At 35.8% G+C, this 22,513-nt stretch overlaps 2 protein-coding genes across 3 annotated transcripts; both read right to left on the bottom strand.

Moving 5' to 3' along the window:
• Positions 1 to 358: 358 nt before the first annotated feature.
• On the bottom strand, positions 359 to 16,086 carry LOC129247352 (uncharacterized). 2 transcript variants are annotated; one of them, XM_054886461.1, is made up of 8 exons: positions 15,921 to 16,086; positions 15,283 to 15,857; positions 11,875 to 12,007; positions 10,958 to 11,453; positions 10,404 to 10,787; positions 9,870 to 10,343; positions 6,033 to 6,289; positions 359 to 4,062 (listed from the first exon to the last, which is right to left on the bottom strand). In XM_054886461.1, exons 1-8 carry the CDS (start codon positions 15,963 to 15,965, stop codon positions 808 to 810), a joined length of 5,619 nt encoding a protein of 1,872 aa, XP_054742436.1. In that variant the 5' UTR covers positions 15,966 to 16,086; the 3' UTR covers positions 359 to 807. The 2 variants fall into 2 exon arrangements, with proteins under 2 accessions (XP_054742436.1, XP_054742437.1); XM_054886462.1 differs by having other exon boundaries at positions 15,283 to 15,850; positions 15,921 to 16,080.
• A 4,139-nt stretch (positions 16,087 to 20,225) lies between these two features.
• Positions 20,226 to 21,655, bottom strand: LOC129247902 (uricase-like). The gene is made up of 3 exons (XM_054887262.1): positions 21,263 to 21,655; positions 20,911 to 21,195; positions 20,226 to 20,805 (listed from the first exon to the last, which is right to left on the bottom strand). Exons 1-3 carry the CDS (start codon positions 21,471 to 21,473, stop codon positions 20,333 to 20,335), a joined length of 969 nt encoding a protein of 322 aa, XP_054743237.1. The 5' UTR covers positions 21,474 to 21,655; the 3' UTR covers positions 20,226 to 20,332.
• Between the last annotated feature and the right edge of the window lie 858 nt (positions 21,656 to 22,513).

Raw genomic sequence — 22,513 nt, forward strand, 5'->3', positions numbered from 1 at the left:
CTAGCCTCAAAAAAAATTCTAGACCTGTGATTGAAAATAGTACACACTGTAAGGAAAAAAATACTGAGATATCACAAAGATATTAAACCACACTTAATCCAAATTAATCATTTAATTTTTGGTTTTTGAATAACTTTTTTACTAAATTTAAAAAAATATTTTGAGGTATGGAAATCTTTATTTTGACATTTACGCACTCGTTGCTTGTCTGTTTGTATGCTACAGCTCTCTCGTTCAGAAGTGTCAAATATGATTGGGGTAAAACGCCATTTGTAAAAAATATTTTTCCTCCGATGTGGGGATTAATTTTGCGCCACATTGTATATTGAAGAATTTATAAAGAAGCAACCCTTTCGAATTTCTAGATCAAGCATCATGCGATATTTATTTTTGGTTTTCATGGATTATTGCAAGCTTTTTAACCACTCAATACACAGAATACCTTCGCTTTAGCGGCAAGGCAAAGTGATCCGAGTTTTTGCTATTTTTAACTTAAACAATTTTTTAAAGCAATGATTTAGTTTTATATTTGAGAAAGAATACAAAAACATCATTTATGTATGTAAGTATGTAACATAACAGCCTTTGTGGCATTGATTAAATGTGTTTAAATTGATTCGATCATCCTTTACAGTTAGATTAACAAACTTCATCTTTCATAAATACTACTAATAATATACATAAATATACACATTTACACTACTATAAATATTCCCTTGAATTACCTACCCATTACTGATGATTATATAAGTTAAAAAACACTAAAAAACGCTTACAAAATTTGAATACAACGAAAAAATACACTATCTATTTCTGCATAAACGCCCTCACCACACTGCATCTATTCATTTTGCCACTACTACACAACAACAGCAACAAATCATTATCATGCGATTTTAACAGCTTTCCACTCAATGGCACGGCCAGTTGTATATTGGGGAAATAACCAAAAGTGCTGTGCAACCAACCCTGAATGTAGGCATATTTGTATAAATAGTAGAAATCCTGTTGCTGCTCTCCTAAAACCAGTAAAAACCATTCACCATCACTCATGGTGAATGTGTGCAACTTATCGATACGTATTGGCAACTTAATGATTTGGAAGAGTTTATAGGGATTAATTGGCTCGCGAGTCAAATCATAAACATTGACTTGATGGCAAGTATGGCAACTTAAAAGCAATTGATATTGATGCGACTGCACAGCAACCATCTGCATGACATCAAAAGCGCCATCGATCAGTTGCGCGAGTTTGAAGTGCTCCATTGATGGCATAAAATGATATACGCTAACTGCTTGTTGGTTACCCACCAAAGCTGCGCTGAGTAGTACCGTAAGATTGCCGAATTCGAAAAGACGTATTGACTTGCCTATACCAAAAGGTATTGTTTGCACATCTCTGATTTCGTCAAGCTCATCATCTATCCGCAGCATGCGCACTTCGTTGCGATTACGTGCCTCATCGATGGCGTGCAGCAAGAGGAAGGTATGATTCTTGTTACCCGCAAATAATTCGATACTTTCAACATATTTTTTCATGCCAAATACTTTTGCAATTTTGCTACCGTTCACAGTAATTTTGCTCTTTAGTTTCTTATAACGATCGGCGCAATAGTTCTGCGCTTTTACGAATATCGTGCCGGAGTGTGCAGTCAGAAAACTCGTGGTGATATTGGTGATAAATAGACGTGGACTGTGTAGGGCAGATTGTACCTGAAGTAAACGATGTTCACACGGCGTTACACGCTGCTGATCGTAGAGAAATGTCTCATTTACACTTTCGTTGGCGTATTGCGTTAGTACCTCAGTATTGAAATCGAAGTCCAGATAGAGCAAATGATCATTACGATTATCAGCCTCTGTGGCATTCTGCGTACTGAGCAAATTAGACAACTGATTGACTGTATTGGTTAGTTGTTCCCGAATGGAATCGTCACCTTCACTTTGTTTGGCGTGATCTTCAACTTCGTTCTCTGCTTCCGCCATGTTTTTGACTTGTGCGTGAACTTTAAAAGCAGACATTTTGCGTTCCCCAGCGCTCATTGGCATTTTACCAACAAGCACTAAGCCCTTCACAAATGTGCCTTGATCTATGTTGAGTTGTTCGAAATGATAATTGCCTATGGTAAAAATAGTTTCCTTGTATAGTTCCGCTAAATTCTGTCCATTTAACGTTGCAACATGTGACGGTCCATTGAATAGAAGACTACCATCAATCACTTTTGAACCACTAATAACTTGCACATGATCACTTTTTTTGTATACTAAATTATCGACCGGTATGCCATTGATCGACTGCAGTAGAGTCTCGTTGTTTAACACAAGATTTTCAAATGTCAAAAATCCATCGACTTCCTGCGGCTCGCCGTCAAGCTTTATGCGATTATTTAGCAAACAATCAAAGCTCTTACCGTTAATATGCGCGAGCAGTAGATCGTTATCGATCACCAAACTATGCATCTTTACCGGCGGCAGTAAAGAATTTGAGGTGGTATAAATCTGCGCGGTGGGCATGCCATTAACCAGACCGTACACAACCAGTTGTCCGACGATAGGTGGGATCTTGAAGTACAATGGTCCTCCAATCGGCATGCCACTGGAGAGCCGGTACAAAGACGCATGGAAGCGTTGCACATCAATAGCATTTAAGGTGGTAATTCTTAGTGGACCCGCAACCAGAGCGCGTTGTAAATGAATTGATTTGTGAAATAATTTGCTACCGATTATCGTTTGTGGTGCCGTAGTGTTTTTCAATAGGCAATCACGCGCTATATAGTTGAGATCCACCCCGCTGGGAAATATGCTGCTCGTGCGCATTCTACCAATTAACGGCTGCGTCATATAGACAGTACCCGAAATTACTTGATCTCCGCTGCGTCGCACAGCATGTCTGTATAGATATTTCAGTAGTTCGTATTGTTTCGCCGTCTTGCTAGCCAAGCACTCCTTCCAATAGGCGTTGCCGAGCACGACCAAATTGCGCCAACGTCTCTGCGTGAGTTGCTGCAGCTGTTTGTTAAGCGCGGTAAATGGAAATGGGCTCACAAAATTACCGCTTAAATCGCCGTGTACCGTCAACTTCGGCACAACGAGGTCACCATGCAAGTCAAGTTCTTTGGTGCGTGTGTCTATAAATGTGTCCGTGGGTATGTCATTAATAACGCTGACATCCAAATTTGTTAAGCGTAGACTGCCAAAGAGGTATTTGCCAGTTATACGCTGAGATTTGGACTTTAAGAGCACATTGCTGAAGATTTCGCCCATGTTATCGGTATTTATCAAAGGCGTTTGTATTGCATTCTTGACCGTTAGACCCTGCAAGAAGCGCGTAGTACCATTTACTATGGCATTCTCATTAAAGCGCACCAAATTGCCCACATAATCCGTCCACCATACATCATTTATTTTAACCACCTGTAGATGCTTAACAAACTGCGCATTCCCTTTTACCAGCAAATTCTTGTGCAGCACAAGCTGCTCATCCTCCACGGACAAATTGTCAAAGATCTGATCGAGGGAGATGCCATTGATTTTATGTAACACAATGTTGCTAGCTTCTAGCTGGTATGGCATCTCTAGATGTTTAAAATAATAATCGCGTTGGGATGGTGTCTTGTTGAAATAAGTACCATTGAGACAATGTTCTACATAGGTATTTCTGTTAACCACCAATTTATCGAAGGATTTGTTGCCATAAAAACGAAATTCTTCCCGCAGCTGTGACTTCAACACCAATTCATTTACGGGTAAGTCATTTAGCTTTTTGGTGGTTAGATGATCTACAACAAGTGGCGCTTGGAAGAATTTTGAACCGGTTATATTAGCTGATTCGCCATGACGCACTGCATCTGTCGATAATTCTAGTAATCTCGTCTCATATGTTTCACATATAATATCACCATCCACCTTAGCCTGCTGGAATATGAGCAATAGTGGCATTTCGAGCGGTGGAAGGCCAGTGGTAAGCATGTGCTCTGTGGTAGGATGGCCATTTAAGTAATTGGAGCTGAGTTGAGGCGAAGTGACTTTCGCGTTTCCGAATTTCACGGTTGTATGAATAGCCTGTAAGGAGAATGAACGAATGAGTTGGATGAGGAATTGAATGTGATGAATTTGCCAGTAGTTATTCTCAATGGTCGCAAGTAAAGAGTCTTTCAAAAGACGCGCCTAGATGTTGTTTTAAAATAAAATATGTAAAAATTTCGATTCTATCAAATTTCACTATTTTTGTTCAAAAGACGGTTTTTAAAAATTATATGTGAAAATGGCATCATTTAAATATTCACCGTGAGCTCCGCGACAGGTAAAATACGCCAAGCAGTCGATTCAGGAACACCTAATTAGGTCGTAGCCGAATGGTTGGTGCGTGACTACCATTCGAGAGTGCAGAGGTTCGAATCTCCGCTCATGAAACAGCAAAATGATAGAAAAAGTTTTTTCTAATAGCGGTCGCCCCTCAGCAGGCAATGGCAAACGAAACCTCCTCCTCTGCCATGAAAAAGCTCCTAATGAAAACCATTTGCCGTTCGGAGTCGACTTAAAACTGGGGTCCCCCCATTTGTTGAACAACATCAAGACGCACGCCACAAATAGGAAGAGGAGCTCGGCTAAACATCTAACAGAAGTGTACGCGCCAATTATTTATTTAATTTTTAATTGTCGATGTTGAAGGTTGTTCAGCAACGCTTTGCGTTGCAGCAGGAATATTCTCAATTTGAATTGTAGACTCATTCGGACGATTATTTCCACCAAAAAATTTTTCGTTGTTCTACCGTGTAAAATTGTGCATCTGTCTACTTGACAAATATCAAAGATGGAATCACTTTTGAAAGATCCTTTTTAATTGCGAAAGGAAAGAAACTACACCCGTCAGAAATACAATAAAACAATCCACGCACCCCTTATAATTAAAAATGTTCACATTTAGTTCTCTAAATTTAATTTTAACTAATTTCCAATAAAAATATAATTAATTTTTGAATATAATTAATTTATGACTTGTAATGTGAATCAATCTAGACTTTATATTAAATTAAAAAAATAATAATTTTCTATATAAAAATATGGAAGAAGATGCGCAATACCATAAATAAAATTATTAAAAATGAAGGCGATTTTTGAGCCACCTCAAATTTTCACTTTGTCAAACTAAAATTGAAGGAGCTATAAAACTGCATACTCAACAGTTTCCTCAAATTTTGATGAAAAGTAGGACATTTTGATAAAAATTTGGTAAGTTTTTCTGAATTTTATGCAAAGTAGAGAATTTTGATTCTTATGGTTTTAGTTAAAGAATTAACTATATTTTTGGTAAAAGTTCGTTAAAATTAGTTTAAAAAAATGAAATGTCAAAATTTATAGTCACAAGTTTTCTAAATTTTTGATCAAAAATTGGAAATTTCGATGAGTTTTTCTGAACTTTGTACAAACTAAGGAATTTTGATTCATATGAATTTAATTAAAAAATGAACTATATTTTTAATGAAAATTAGTTAAAATTAAATGTCCAAATTTATAGTCACAAGTTTATAGTCCAAAAGTATAGTCACAAGAAGCTATAAAACTGCATACTCAACAGTTTTCTCAAATTTTGATGAAAAGTAGGACATTTTGATAAAAATTTGGTAAGTTTTTCTGAATTTTATACAAAGTAGAGAATTTTGATTCTTATGGTTTTAGTTAAAGAATTAACTATATTTTTGGTAAAAGTTCGTTAAAATTAGTTTAAAAAAATGAAATGTCAAATTGTATAGTCACAAGTTTTCTAAAATTTTGATCAAAAATTGGAAATTTCGATGAGTTTTTTTTAATTTTGTGCAAACTAAGGAATTCTGATTCATATAACTTTAGTTGGACTATATTTTTAGTGAAAATTAGTTAGAATTAATTTTTAAAAATTAAATGTCAAAATGTATAGTCACAAGTTAAAATTAATCTTAAAAAAATAAAATGCCAAAATGTATAATCACAAAAAGTGCGTGGTTTTTTTTATAGATCTTCTCTCGGCTTAAAATTTAGAACACTCTTCTTACCTGTTCTGTGTTCTGCAACAAGTATATTTCCCTCAGCGTAGACTCTGAGAAGAGCAAACCATTCACAAAAACAGTTGCGTTGGTATTATCACGTATTAAATTATCTACCGTCAAAGAACCGTTGATGGTAACTTTACCGGTGTAGAACTGCTGAAATTTCGAATCTACGTCCATCCAATCTACGTTACGCTCCACCTTTGGTTTGTAGCCCACTACCAAGTCATCCGCAACGCTCATATATTTAATTTCGACAGGAGCTTGCAAAAAAAGATTTACAGACTAGATTAAATCGAAAATAATACCCACAAGTAGAAATTTTCAAATTTTTTTAAAGAGCAGTCTCTGTAGGTGTCAAAAAATGTGTGTTAGAAAATAATAACTTATGTCTAATTGTCTATCTAGTTGCCCAAATGCCGGCTTAAATAGTATTATGTATAAATTAGGAAAACCGGTTGTTGATTCTTGTTTACCTAAAAAATTATAAAAAGTCATAAAAACATATTTATGCATATTAAAATTGTTTATCACGAGAATTTTTTTCACTTAATCGAAAAACGTTTTACAAGTCAAAATGAGTATAGCATCTGTTTTTCGTAGACCTTCACGTTTAACTTTTTAACTATGCAATCTCATGGCAAGCATTTTTCCCAAAGATATGTCAAAGATATGCCATTCTCTTTCAATGATAATAGATAACCAAGTTTAGTCATCCGAAGCAAAACTGTGAGAGTAACTTCGGCTTCCACGTCAAGGAGAACTCTGCAGCAGAATTCTGCCCGCTCATTTCATTCGAATTCACATACTTGTCCAATTAGTCGTTGTCAAATAAAAACACTCTCCTTCTTCCTATTTTTTTACAAGTACCTTAGTGACAGGCAGTTAGTTTTGTGATGTCTCTCTGCTTGAGCGTATTGGCGGTGTTCCTATGCCAAATTAACATAGAATTTTATGTTAACATTAAAAACAATAGAATATCGCTTGAGAAATTTACAACAACAAATACTTTTATCGATTTCTTAGCTACTACATAATAATGCTGAGAAATGCCTAACTTTGTGCGACAGTTTTTGACTTTTTGATAAGATTATCTATAATATTTAATTTTTTTACGCAACCATATTACAGAGAAGAGCGGTTTGGAATCAGGTCATCTCAGTCGTGGGCATTTTTTGACAACCAGCTGAAGGTGTTAGGATCTGTTTAATGGTCGTTATTCAAACGGCAGCAGAATAGCATAAGAATGATTTTTTTTTTTTTGCATATCACCACCATAGTCTCTGTTTATTCGTAAAAGCACCCGCCTGACGTAAGCAATTCAGCTGATTCCTTAAAAATCGCTGAAAGATGGTCTATCGGTCTAATGTTGGCCACACTTCTGCATGCAGTGATATACTAAGAGATGCAGCACCGTCAAAAAAGTTAAAAAGAAATTTGTATTTGATCAGATTCATCATGCTTTTATCCAAGAATCTAAGTTTTGTGGAAATAAATAGAAAAATTTTTTGCGACTTTCACGTAGTCTTCATTATTTTATTTTTAATGAAAACGGTAAAGATAAATAAGAAAACGTTGCGACTTTTGACGATGCTTTCCTTCTTCTTTTAAATTTGTAAATAGTTTTATGTAAAATGATTTTATATTTTTCCACGATTTTTTTTTTTTAATTTAAAACCCGGCTTTCTAATTTTTAATAACTAAATTAGGCCTACTGGATATACGAGGTCAAAAAATAAACGTCGGGAATATGCCTGACCTCCTAGCTGATACCGAAATGGGTTATAAAATTTATAAATATTGAAAAAACCTTTTTTTTACTTTGTAAATAAAAATAACAAAATATCAACTGAAAATTAATTTTTTGTGTGACCATAATGTTTTGTAAAAAAATAAATAGCCTGCAAGTGCAGCCACGCAGGCCATATTGGACAAGCCTTATAGCTGAAAGTTAAAAAATAAAAATTTCTCGAGAAAATTAAAAAACTACATTTTTATACTTATAGCATTTCTTAAGGACACTTCCAACTTTAATAAAAAAATTTTTTTTCAACATTTTGAATATTCTTTTAGGATAAAAAACCTCAAAAAAATATTATGTGAAGAAATTGTTTAAAAATTAAATATATTTCAATATTTAAAAAAATATATTAGCGCATTACCTACAATTCTTACTAAACAATTTGCTTTTCTAGGATCAATACATTTCGCGATAAAACTCATAAAAACAGATTACCCAAGAGTCAGATTAGCAATAACTTGCAAAAAAATTATTAAATGGAATTCAGAAGTTCAAAAACAGATTGATCGTCCCAACTACATTTCTATTAGGTACGATTTGTAAGACTATACCCATTTCCTAACCTGGATCTCCAAATGAATTTCACAGATTTACCCACTTTATTGTCTCCTCACCAAGATGGATGGATCGCTGATGATCGTTTGTAAAGTCCGTGGAAAGTCACGAGGAAGTTGAGTGATTTTCCTTTTCCATCACGACAAAGCACCGGCTCGCAATTAGGTGACAGTTTATTGAAAATAGGGTTCCAAATGATTTCACATCCTCCCTAATCTCCAGATTTGGCTCCCTTGGATCCCTGAGTCCCTACTATTTGCTACCTAATTTGAAGAAAAATATTTCATTTAAACGAGATGATTACAGAAATGAACAACTTGGACAAATCCTATTATTCGGAAGGGATGAGCAAGCAAAACCAGCTTTGAATGAAATGCATAAGCCTGAAAAACACGATGTCGAAAAATAAAAAAAAATTAAGTATTTTCTTTGTGCGGACTTTTCAAACGACCCTCGTATGTCTTGAAGCCAGAGAAGAACTGTTGTAAATCATCTCCATGAAAGCTTTTTGCTCTACGGATCTGCTATCAATGACTCTGTCTGAGTATAAAAGAGTTATCGAGTTTTATTTTGAATTTTTTAATGTGCAAAACTTTAAATTTTTTTTCCGAAATTTGTATTGAAGTCTAGGTACGCCATACTGGGCCAATTTTTTTGAAATGCAAGGTACTTCTTCACATAGTTTACCAGGTATCCCTGGCAGCTTTAAAGTTGTTTTTTTTAACTATTTAGGGAAAATCGGTTTTTTGGCTTCCAAGTGCTATAAAAAATAAAAAAAAACAGAAAAAATCCCCACCCCGGGATAATTCGAGGAACATCTCCTGTCACAATTGCATTTTGATTTTTCTATTACAAAGGATTCTGTTACGAGTTATGATCTGCAACGCAAAATAATTTTTTTTCGAGGCGCCTCCGGAGATCCACTATCAGTCGTTCAATTTTCAATTCTTTGCAATGAAAATTAAGGGAAATATTTTAAAATGTTTGAATTATTATATGAAAATTGACTGAATAAAGTAACACCACTAAACAAAAATCTTAAAATGTGTCTTTTTTACCGAAATAACCTTAACCCCTCCCCCTTTATATGGTACGCGTATCTGCTGAGCTGGAAGCTAGTTCCACAAAATCGGAACCCGACTTATATTTTTCTCTCCAAATCTGCCACAATACAGCAGTAGGTAGGAAACACGAATTTTTCATTTCAAAGGAATAGCTATTGTAAAAAAATTCCAATCTCATGTCCGAGGATATATTCACAAATGGTTTTGCTGGATCTTTTTCTGCATTGACTTTTTATTCAAACCTAAGAGTGTCGGTGAGTCGTTCTATTAGCGCTCTTTTCACAATTTTGATGGCCATTCACTTTGCAATACAGCGACAGGTTGTCAAGATATATGATATCAAATAACAACCCCGCAAAATATGTCCGAAATCAATTTTAACTTTTATGTTTTAATTTTTCATCACCTGAAAATTAAACATACCTTCAATTAGATCTTCTCTGCCACTAAACGCTACGTTCTCCTCTAAATTCAAACCATTCACCAATTCCGCCTGCATTTCCTTTACAGTTATAGAGTTTATAAGCAAGTTTGAGCTCACAATTTGTGGTACTTTCAAGTTGAAAAGTTTCCCAACACTTATTTCATTGAGTAATGGTGTCCAAAGTGCATGAACCTTGGTTTCGCCTTTCAGTATCAGACGACCTTTTAACTTACGATCACGACTACGTAAATATATTGAATTTATAAACTCCGATACGGAAACATTGTTAATAAGCTCCACTTTCAGATCACGGATCTTAATTAACGTTTTGTTAGATTCTTTGGTGTCGTGCCGTGGTTGACGAAAAGAATGACGGATTAGTAGGTGCGATGTCCTTAACACTTTGGTACGCACAGCAGGGCGTATCGATAGCATGGGCAGGTGGGTAGATGACGTGTTGATCAAATGAAAACCTATATTGGCAGGAAGAAATAATGCATATAATTGAGCTTCTGAGGCCTTTCGCAACCTACCAGGTAGTAGTGAACCATTGTACAAAAGACTGTCGACGTGCAGTCGTCGAACCTTTGCCACTTTTGGCATTTCCAATACAGAACCACTCTTTTCAAGTATTGCTCTTGGAAAACGATTTATCTGGTGAGTCTCACCCAACGTCAATACACGTTTCAGCAGTTGTACCGGACTCTGTAGTGTCTCCCCCAAAATCCTTACAATTCCGATATTACCCGTATGCAAACGTACAGCATTCGATGCATTCAGTACCTGCAGCTTAGGACGCAAGATGGCAGCAGCTTTGCGAAATACATCCATAGCAGATTTACGTTGCAGCAGCAAACTTCGCAGCCGTTGCACAATTTCTTCGAATAGATGGCGATGTTGTTGTGATAGACTTAAATCTGTTAGCATGCAAAAAGGGAAATAAAATGCAACTCGGGTCATTCAAAAATAGTCTCCAATATGCGGTGTCAAAAATAGATTCAAACATTTCGAAGTGGAGATGTTTGCCTGCAAGCAATCATCGACCAATAACATACATACATACATACGTAGTAATCAACCAACTGACCTTCCACGCCGCTATCATTTAGCGCCGATGGCATTCCCAATCGTTGCTCATCCGCCACTTCAACTTCGACGATACGTATCAACGTGTGAAAAGGTCGCCGATAATTGAGTAACACAAATGACTCATCCTGTTGGCTCACATGCGGTATTATCTCACTGACGTCAGTTTCGTTTGCTGTGAAGCTGGCATAGCAGTCCAAACGCGAAGTCGGATAAATTTTCACCGCTCTTTGATGCACGCCAACCAAAAAATGCGCACCCGCTGCGAAATAATCGAATGCCAGCTCTTTGTTGCTGAATTGTCGATATGCGGAGAATTGCGGCTCATCATGCTTCATGCGAAATATGTTGCACTTCTCCTGCCGCACGGCACAACCAAACAGATAATTGCGTCCGCGAAACGTGAAAGCGTTTACTGTGTGCGAGGGGATGGTGAGAGTTTGACGAGTGCGAAGATGCAAATCAGCATGATCTATTTCCTGGACAACGATAATAGTCTGCAGGGATAAAGAAAACACTTCTTAAGGAAAGTAAATTTGTTGGCGGCCACCGTAGCCGAATGGATTGGTGCGTGACTACCATTCAGTATTCACAGAGAGAACGTAGGTTCGAATCTCGGTGAAACACCAAATTAAGAAAAACATTTTTCTAATAGCGGTAGCCCCTCAGCAGGCAAAGGCAAACCTCCGAGTGTATTTCTGCCATGAAAAAGCTCCTCATAAAAATATCTGCCGTTCGGAGTCGGCTTGAAATTGTAGATCCGTCCATTTGTGGAACAACATCAAGACGCACACCACAAATAGGAGGAGGAGCTCGGGCAAAGACCCAAAAAGGGTGTACGCGCCAATTATATATATATAAATTTGTGGGCACTCCACTTTTATTGTTACACGATTCATATTTATTAATGACTCTTACCTTGTCCTGATGCCGTATGAGACGTCCACTAAGCAAATATTTTTGTGTATTGCCAATAACATTCAACGAGTGTAGAGCCGGTATTGTAAGATCTTCAACCATGGAAAAAAATGTGTTCGACCACTCAAACGTACTGAAAGTAGATTTATATAGAGATTTATATAAATATCCAAACATAACATTATTAAATATGTGTGTGGTATAAAAAACTAACGGTCTCTCTCTGTATGGTAAAGCGAAAAAACGTCCGTTTGTGGGTGATTCAAGTCATGATGCAGATATTTTTTGTTTTTTTTTCAACCAATTGATACCACAGGCTTCTGCAAACTTTGCCATGCAGCGATACTCAGTTGAATAGTGCGTAAAAGTTATCCAAACGTTTTACGAATCTCATTTCACGAATTTCGTAATTTTTTCGTTCAATATGATGAGACATATTTTCACCTAAACAGATACACTAACCAGCGAAACAGGCGCATTTGGGGTACTAAAAATCCACATGTGATTCATGAAAAGCTATGCGCTCACAACTAATGATTGTTTTCAGAATTTTTCTGACTAGGGTAGTCATCGGGCCGTACCTCTTCGAAAACGATAACAGTAACGCTGTTACGGCGAACGGTGAGCGTTATCGTAACATGATAATACATTTTTGTATGACCTGAAACAGTTAAGAGGGACAAGAACAACATATGTTTTCAACAGGATGGCACCACTTGCCACAGAGCGCATAAAACAATGGCCTTATTGCGAGCGAAGTTCCCAATATGCATTATCTGACGAAGCAATGAGATCAAATGGCGGACGAAACTTACGATTTGAGACTATTGCATTTCTTTCTCTCGGGTTATATAAAAAAAATTTGGTCTACGGAGAATGAAATCGTATGCCTCATAAATGATGTACGACCCGAACTATGCCAAAAAGTCATGGAAACTTTTGATATAATCAAAACAGAAAAACGTAAGTGATTTGAAGTTCGTAGTGAAGTTGAATTTAGTAGTGATACCTATCGTTCCTTAAGGTCAGCCGAAGGGCAGTTGGTCCTGGAGCATCAATACATCGAAATAAAATTTTAATGGCATTCAACCTCACTAGCAATGATAATAACCCTTTATCCTCTCTCTCAGCTCTCAGCGAATTTGACAGAATCACTTTACAGGCTGACGAAACAGAGGATGTTTTCCAAAAAACTGAGATTGCGCTAGTGATATACGAAAAAAATAAACTCAATGTCTCTTCGTTGCCATCTGAACAACGACTGATTGAACGAGTGTATAAATATGTGTGGAATTATCATAGAGATTTCGGCTGCCGAGTCCCCTGTGACGTGTCAGCCGAAGTTTCCCTCACAATTTGGTTTTACACCTTAGTTATTGGCCAAAATTTGTAAATCTGTCATCCTTACCAATCTGCTATGGTGAAAAACAAAATTATGCGAGCAACTTCGGCTGTTAAGCCACCGGGTACTTGGAAGTCTAATTCTGCCCGCACATTTCACACCAAGGCGAACGGAAATTTTTCTATTATTCTACATTTCACACGTATTCACACACTCGTCCAATCAGTCATTGTTCAGACGGCAACGAAGTGAAATTTTTTCGATTATCACCATCACAATCTCAGTTGACGTTCCGGTGGCGTCAAAGAATAAACTGATTCTTGAAGGCCACACCTTCTAAATTTTTCCAGCATAGTTTCAAATAACTTCGAAAATATCACTACCTATAGCGACGGAGAAGCCCATATGCTAATAAAAATATTTCGTTTCTTTCTCTCATTCACTGGTGACACACTTTCTTTCATACTAAATCCACGGCTACTTTATTTACTATAGAGATAAGGGAGTTCAAACTTGAGCTTAACGCTAACATATACTGCACAGCAACTCCGACTTAGAATAGCACTAGGTTACTAAGAGTAACTCTCGATACTTTGGTTACAATGTAAATCGAAAATTTTTATGCCAAAAAAAACTTTTTTTTAATCTTTGTAAATAACTTTTAATTTTTTTGTTTCCATAATCCAAATCCATAATCCATCTCGAAAAAAATGATGTGTGAAGATTTTCACATTTTTGCAAAAAGTAAAACATTTTTTTATCTTTGTAGATATCTTGAAAATATTTAATTTGTTTTTTGATGGTGCATATGATTTTTTGTTTCATGAATCCGGAGCCGTTATTTTGACCATTTGACTCAGTGACAAATTTATATAGAAGTTTGATGGTCTGGTTCTTCGGTAAAAAAATCATTAAGTAGTTGTAAATATGTGTAATTTTTAAAGCGTTGGCGGCACGGGTAAATATAATATTAAATAAAAAAATAAAGCAGGTGTCAAATTTTTTTGGGGTAGTTTTAAGAAAAGTAGAACTTTGTATTGGGCCATCCTAATGTACATGCATACATAGGTATATACATTAATGCATACATACATACATGTGTCTAATCAGAGAGGCATTCAGGGGCGTACGCGAACTTGGCGAACGTGACGTAAAATTAATCAACCTAAAGGACGGCTGCCGTAGCCGAATGGGTTGGTGCGTGATTACCATTCGGAATTCACAGACAGAACGTTGCTTCGAATCTCGATGAACCGATGTTTCTTGCAAAATAAAAAGTTTTTAACTACTTTTTTGCAATTGTTTCTACATGAAGTCGCTCGTGTAAGTAATGATGATCATTTTGAACCTAGAATCATTAAAATCGATTCCTTTTTACTAAGTTATGAGCATTTAAAAAAAAAAATTGTCTTATATAATTAAAAAAAATTGATTTTGAGCCGAAAAACAAAATTGCCGATAAATCTTGAAAAAACAATTTTTCGGGCGAACAAAAAAATACGTGTCTCATTATTTTGACCAGAGAGCAACATATTTGAGTTACATCGAAATCGAAGAACATGTCCCGAATAGCCCGGTTGAATTGAAATGGAAAGCATCATATATATGTAAATATTAATATATGATAAGATTAATATATATATAATATATATGATTAATATATAATAAGATTTATCATTTTTGCAAATAGCAGCGCACGTCAATATTTTTGATGTTGTTGTAGCAGCATACACATTCCCCACAAATGCACGTGGAATGCTGCAGGAGTGATAGTCCTTGGCCGGATATAAGTCCCGGTCGTTCTGGTAATGTTGAACCGACCGTGGGAACATCGTACGTCAATCATATTTGGCCTTGTGAACTAGACAGCTGCAGTATACAAACACATAAGCAATGGAGTGAAGGTCCAAATAATAATGTCCGTCCCACAAAATTTTTTTTTTTATTTAATAATTTTAATATGCCATAGCATAAACAGTTAAACGTTCTTTTACCTTCTTAATAATTATTGAAGGTTTTTATTTTACATACACTCTTATGTACAAAATCTTAAAAATTCTACTCACCGTAATTTCGAATGCAACTTTGTGTAATTCACCATCGTTAAAAGCATAACTCGTTCCTCTGCTACATTGAACAGGAACAGTTTACGAAATCTACCATTCAACGTTAGTTGTTGTATTGGTTGGAAATGCGTTATTGTATTGACGTTCACTCGACCCGATTTCGACGCTTCAGCATTTTGCTCTAATAAAGCAGTAGGTAATTGATAGATCTCCAAATACTCTTCCAAAGCCGTGACCACCAACAAGTTACTCCGCCAAAGCAACACCTCAACTTGTATTGGTTCCTGTTGCCTGATACTGTCTGCCAGAATGCCAATTAAAGGCAAACCCCTCTCCTGCCTGCTTAAAATCAATTTATGCAACTCCCTACCGTGCAATGCAAAAATTTGCTGTGTTTTAAATTCTTGCATTATAAGAAACTTTTTGTTAGTTTTTATATTTATGTCCATAAATGGTAAACGAATTTGTAGTTCAGATGAAAGGGATTGGTTAGCAAAATTTGATAGGCTTGGTGGTGGTGAGGCGGATGGAAAGGGCACCACGTTGGCAGCATTGCGTCGTGCTGCGCCTAGACACTTATGACAGAGAAATAATTGCATTTAAAGCTACATAACAGATATTCAAAATTCTTTTCTTACCGCTTGTAATGAGATACTCAGCAGGATGAAAAAGCAAAAATACATTTTCAGTAAAAGCTTTAATAAAAAGGTGATATGGGTTTTATAACTTTTTTAGATTTTTTTCTCCTGTATTTTCTAGCGAGTGCGTAGGACATGTGAAGTTTCTGATGACCTAACGGAGAACACAACAAACGCAGCACATAAAAAACAAATAAAAGCCAGAAGTAAAAGAGATGTGGATGTAGAGAGAGAACACAGATAAAATTAAGTTGAAAGTGAATTTCAAATAAATTACCGGTAAAAGAGAGACAGACTATGTACTGTCAATCAAAGAATAAAGTAATAAAATTTCATGACTACGCACAGCAGTTCGATTTCTAGTGGCTGCAAGCTACAATTAGTAGATAACAAATTAAGTGGCGCAATTAATATAACACTTTTTTTGGCATTTTTCGTTAGTTTATATATTAAAAATGAGGAATGATAATTTGTAAGAAATTTTTAGTAATGAAATAAATTTTTAACTTTAAACATATTTGGTTCAAAACAACTATTTTTACATTTACTGCAGTTCTAACTTGAATAAAACTCTTCTGATGTACTGAAATATGCCATAGCTTTCGTGTTTGTCCATACAATTAACCTAAAATCAAATTTTTCTGCAGAAATCCGTCTTTTTGTTGTAGAGTAAACCCATATAAAAAAAAGTAAGCAAAGTGAGAGCAATGCTTCGATTTTTTTAAACTTTAGAAAATAAATCCTTACATGAGCCAGTTTAATACACAAAAGGATTTTGAAAAATTTTGAAATTGTTCGAAATCAGGGATATGTTTTTTTTTAATTATCGGAGCAATCAATATCCTAATTCTTGTCGTAAAAGCATAATATTAGTTTGGGGAAAATGAAATTCATTCTCTTCTCGGTATATGAGAACAAGAGAACAAAGAGAAAACATGATACATTTTACAGTTTTTTTTTATGGTGCCGATACTTTAACACGTTGAGTGCCATGTGAGTCCAGGTTGGTCTCACAGTGCGAAGAGACTTTCAGGCCTCGTGGTGACACTTGGTCTCACGGTATAATGTGTGAGATTTCGGTTTGTGCTGATGCAGCTGCTTCATAGACGCTATTAGTAGTAGTGTATTCACGCCATACTAGAGCCATTGCATTGTTTATGCTGCTTGGCCTATGGGTATGAGACGAATGTGGCATCATATGGCCTACATTTTGTTGAACAAAATTCTATTGTATTATGTAAAAAAAAAATCGTGGCCGGACGAACCCCATTTTTTTTTGTTGTATGGTGGCACTCAACGTGTTAACAACTAATTACGTGCAATTTTGGTTTCAGAAAAAATCGAGGCTGACCGACATGTTAGTAGTCGTAGCATCGCCCAGGAGCTAAAGATCGACCATAAAACAGTTTTAAACTCTTTCCTCAAAAATTTATCGCACAAGTAATGGATTTCTTTTCCCCTAAACTTAGTATAATTCAAAATCATACAGGATGACACTTGAACTACAGAGGCAAAATAATTTGTTGTCCCATTTAATCGGCTTCTTAATCATTTACTGTCTCAATACCTTTCATTCAACCGAATCTAATCTCTTATCGAGCTTGATTTTTCACCGTCTCATGTGGTTTTTATTAAACTTCTGAAATCTTGTATATAAACTTATTTAATTTGTATTAGTAGTCTGTGAAAAATTGTTGTTCATAGACTTTATATATTTAAATACATAAATAAAATAAAACCCCGATAAACGGGATCATCATTTCTTTCTTTCTTTCATTATTTCTCTCTTTCTTTCTACCTTCCTCTCTTTCTTTCTTTAATTATTCTTCCCTTTCTCTATTTCCCCTTTCATTTTTTATTATTAAGGCAATAAAACAATAAGTTCTTACTGCCTAGTAACATTATACAATACATATAAAAAAAATTCAAAAATGATTAACGAATTAAATTAATTTATACTTAAAATAAGAAAACAACATATTTTTATTCCTTTCTATTCATTTCTATTGCATTAAACTCGATTAAAAATCTATAATAAGTTCATTCAAGGTCTTATAAACATAAAAAAAAATGTATAACACTCCACGAAGATTTTTTACAAGTATGTACATCAAATTGTATCCATTCCAACAATAGAGGACAATCAATGGTGCTATTAAGAATATCATAATTAAAATGAATTTCATATGACAGATCTAAATGGTAATAGAGATCTAACAAGAGAGTTGTGTAAATTTGTTCGAACGATGCAAAAGCCTTAGAATAAATGTAATTTAGATGGGCAGCAAATGTAGAAACTGAATCAAAAATTATACCAATATCTCTAAGTTTAAGCGAATTTCCTGCCTTAGAGTAAAAGCCAATTTACACGATAACTTTTTTTCACCCTGGGTTTTTGAACTTTATGGAGACAATTTTCTTTGGTCATTCGTTCATTGAGCGCGAGCCCAAAGTGCACTTGAATAGAAGTACGAAAACGTGAATACCATGAAAGCGAAATCTAAAACAAAATCTCGATTTCCCTGACCGTACCAGCATGCCTACGCCGTTGACTTCTCTACACTTTTTGCCATCAAGCTCGACACCCACCCAGGGTGCAAAGTCATCGTGTAAATTGGTTCTAAGTTACTGAGTGGCATTTATTTGCATTCATTGCTAACTTATTTTTGCTAACACCAATCAGATTGAAGCGTCTGAGCATCCTAGTAATTCTTAAACAAATTTATAAGCAATCTGCATACGTCAAGTAATTGCACTGCATGACAGACCCTTAAATCATTTATGAAAATTGTAAAAAGCAGATGCTAAGGCATCCCTGATGTTGCAATGTAGGGAAAAGATCTTATATTGCGCACAACAACAACAACGACGACTATAGTTTTCAAATATGAATCGGTTTTACAGAGATTTAATATTATTTTCAAGGCCTAATAGATAATTTCTATAAAAAAATTTAGCGGGTCCGTTAAACTCTTTCATATAATAAAGTTATTTTGTCTCATCATCAAAAGAACCTATCATTTTATAAAATTTGTTCCCGAATTTAAGCCTTTTGTATACCAGGTCAGTTTATAAACCTTAAACATACATTTTTAAGATTGCTGATGGTACACACTTTTTGGTTAAATATATCTATGAGAAGACGAATTTTAAGAATTTGTCATTGTTACGCGTAGTTGTATTTTTATAAAATATCTTACTGTACATATTTTTTATATCAAACTCAATCCTTCTGGGAAACAAAGCCGCCAGCGCCCTAATGAGCTTTACTTTTAAAATAGTTTTCGGATGAGCGGCAGATTTTTGTGTAAGTTGTGCGAATTATAAAATAAAGTTTAACCTCTGTTTCAACTTCCTTTTTAGCCAACAACGATATTCACATAATAATAATAATCAAGGAGCAAAAACAAACAGAAGAGCTTCCAAAGTGAATTACAAATACTCAGTAGAAACAGAGTAATTCGTGAATTACTTAGATAGCGAATTGCGTGCCTGGAGAACATAGCATTACAATTTTTTTCTTCTTATAAAATGTTGCCTCCACTGGCTGAGCCCGAAATCCGCCAACGGATTACAGCTTTAACTTAAATATTATACCTTAGGCAACCGGCGTAAGCTAATGGCTTGGTGCGTGACTATCATTCGGTAATGCCCAGGCTCGAAACCTCGAACATAAAACACCAAATGATAGAAAAAGTGTTTTCTAATAGCGTTTGCCTCTCGGCACGAAAAGGCAAATCTCTTCTGCCACCAAAAAGCTCATCATAAAAAACCTTTTTCCGTTCCGAGTCGGCATAAAACTGTCCCTCCCCTCGGCCTAACACCAAATAGAACGCGTAAGCGCTTTTTTGGATAGCTAAAAATACAGAATTGTTTTTAAAATAATTTTCAGAATAAGAATAAACAAGATTTTTTTTAATGAAGGGAGGAAGTAAGCGCTTGGTGAAAAATCATAAATTCACACTATTTAACTGTCAGGGCTTAGTTCAAATTTTATTGATGTTTTTTATTAATAGGCATACCATTTAACTAAAAACAGAAAACCAATCGGGTATCAAATCTAACATTTAAAAAAAGTGGGCGTAGAAGCAAAAAAAAAATATTTTGTTTTTATAAATAAACTTCAGAATCGAATATCTCGAAACAAAATATTAGTTAGGGGAAAATCAGTTTTAAGCCATTTGGAAATATTGTATTTCTTTTTCCCCAAACGAATGTTATGTATATCAGGAATTACCTAAATTGTAATATCCTCAACTATCTGGGACTACCTTCTCGGTAATTAACAATGTTTATCACCAAATATTTATTTTACTTTTAATTAAATTTTACTTAAAACTTTCTTAGTACAATAATTACAAAAACTTCCCTCATAGGAAGTCATCCACTACCGCAGCAATATCAACTGAATTTCACTTTGCCAAACGGTCCAATTGCGCATATCCAATACCTAATGGTGTCTCCTCTGGATGAACGATAATGACATCAGCTTTCGTCTCGAACGGTGGGAAGCGTGAGAAATCAAACGGAAAATGATGATAATTTGGTAAACTTATGGATATGCTGCAAATCTCGGGCATCGCATCAAGTACAGCCCGTTCAGCGCTATAAGCTGCATACTGGACACTCGTGGTGATCACACCCTCCTTGGGATCACCACCGAAAGAACGCAATATCAAGTCACGCACCTTTAGCCAATGCGTCGCAAAATCAATACCATCCACTTTTGCATACTGCCAACGGGCATTTACATCGGTACATAAAATTCGATCGTCCATATCGCCCTCAGAGAAGAAATCACCTTTCACATAGCCAGTGAATGGCGCACGAGCCGTCTTAACAATGCGCAAGCCATGAAAAGTGCCAATCAACAATGGTGGAGCATCTATAATATAAGTATATACAAGTACATACATACGTACATATATATGTACATATATTAATATTTATCTAAGATATGTTATTTGCGGAGTTTTCTTTGCATACGTACCTCTTCTCCTCACAACCTCGCAACCATGCGTGCCATTCGTATTTCGCATGAACGCATGATTATGCCGCTGGTCCTTGTAGTAGCCCTGCCGCTCTTGCTCACCAAAACGATCCCATGCCATCTCCTCAACAAGCACATTCGATTCGGCGACTAGATCGTATTTCTCTAGAAAATGTGCCGTAAGCGTCAGCGCAAATTCCTCGGGTGTATGTAGGCCATGCCTTTGTGCATGCACATAGATGGTATTCCCTTGCACATCACTGCCGATGATATCGGAATTGTCGGCTAACGCAAGAATAAATAAAAATATAAAAAAAAAAAATTATTTGTTTCAATGGTGCACCCCAAGTACCTTCGTAGTACTCCTTATGTGTACGCAGACGCATATGCGAATTTACTTTATATTCGGTGACATTATGCAAGGGTCCATCTTTCTTCAGTTGAAACACTTGCACTCCCTGTTTACCGTAACTATAATCGCCGAGCAGATAATTGGGTGCTGCAGGATCGGGTATAGTTGTAGCTTTGCTGGGATCAGCGTTGTGTAATTTGCGTGTGAACATCTCACGGATGATTAACTATGTAAGTATTTAAATGCTGCCTTTGCGAGAATGCCCGTGATAGCACTGCATAGTGCTTTTATACTCGCAGCTTAGTTTTTCTCTGTACAAGCAGACTTTTTGATAATCTCGTTATCTTATCTAGTTGTTATATAGTATTATATGTGTATAATATTCATATGCATGTATGACAGTGAATGAATTTGCATCAGCGTCAAGTAGCTTATTTCAGATCACTAATTAATCGCATGTTCATGTCCAACAAATGTGGATTAGCCCAAATATGTCGCAGTGCCTCTGTTTCTATTTCCAATCCCAAATTCTAGTTTTGTATGGCTTCAAACAGTTTCTCAATAGAGACCATTTCAGTTCCAATACTCAGAATATTACTCTAAGCTACCAACTGATAAAATACCTTGCGCTTACGGCTTACGTTCAATAAACCACTGCAGAGCCTATGCAGTTTATCTGACAATTTCGGTAATGTGTGTGCTTAGATAAGCATTGTCAGGGGCTGCTCCGATAAATTACCAATCCCACCTTGATCAAAAAGTTCCCGGGATATATTCAGAAAATTAAAAATATAACTTTATTCCTTAAAAGGAATAGTACTCCGCATCAACTGCAACGCACTTATGCCAGCTCTCGATCCAGCTCCCGAAACCTTCCTGGAAGTGTATTTTCGGTAAAACCATCATTCCATTACTTCCTTTCGACTGATAACACGTGTTCCCCCTAGTAGTTTTCTTGACTTTATCAAACATAAAAAAATCGCTGTTGGTTGGTATTCGGGTCGTTCTGGATCAAAAATTCACGGATAATAATGCCACTGTGCCATGGTATGGTACAATGTTGAAAAATCGACGAGTTGTTTTCCCATAAATATTTTCTTTTTTAGCGAATTGCTTCATCGTCAACTTCTCATAATGCTCAAATAATAGAATTTATTAACTGTCTGACCTTCGGGCAAAAATTCGTGGTTGTACACATTTACACTTTGTACAATTTTTTTACACATTTACACATTTGTTGCTGCAAATTCA

The sequence above is a fragment of the Anastrepha obliqua genome, chromosome 5 (assembly GCF_027943255.1).
Source record: "Anastrepha obliqua isolate idAnaObli1 chromosome 5, idAnaObli1_1.0, whole genome shotgun sequence".
NCBI classification, from domain to species: domain Eukaryota; kingdom Metazoa; phylum Arthropoda; class Insecta; order Diptera; family Tephritidae; genus Anastrepha; species Anastrepha obliqua.

What these genes read in the sequence shown, in the direction of transcription:
- LOC129247352 (XM_054886461.1), bottom strand. Translation starts at nt 15,965, where the DNA reads ATGTATTTTTGCTTTTTCATCCTGCTGAGTATCTCATTACAAGCG. An exon ending in TGAGTATCTCATTACAAGCG is followed by an intron (nt 15,858 to 15,920) that starts GTAAGAAAAGAA and finishes CTCTGTCATAAG; the next exon opens with TGTCTAGGCGCAGCACGACG. An exon ending in CAATGGTTCACTACTACCTG is followed by an intron (nt 10,344 to 10,403) that starts GTAGGTTGCGAA and finishes CTGCCAATATAG; the next exon opens with GTTTTCATTTGATCAACACG.
- LOC129247902 (XM_054887262.1), bottom strand. Translation starts at nt 21,473, where the DNA reads ATGTTCACACGCAAATTACACAACGCTGATCCCAGCAAAGCTACAACT. An exon ending in ACATAAGGAGTACTACGAAG is followed by an intron (nt 21,196 to 21,262) that starts GTACTTGGGGTG and finishes TTCTTGCGTTAG; the next exon opens with CCGACAATTCCGATATCATC. An exon ending in CGAGGTTGTGAGGAGAAGAG is followed by an intron (nt 20,806 to 20,910) that starts GTACGTATGCAA and finishes CTTATATTATAG; the next exon opens with ATGCTCCACCATTGTTGATT.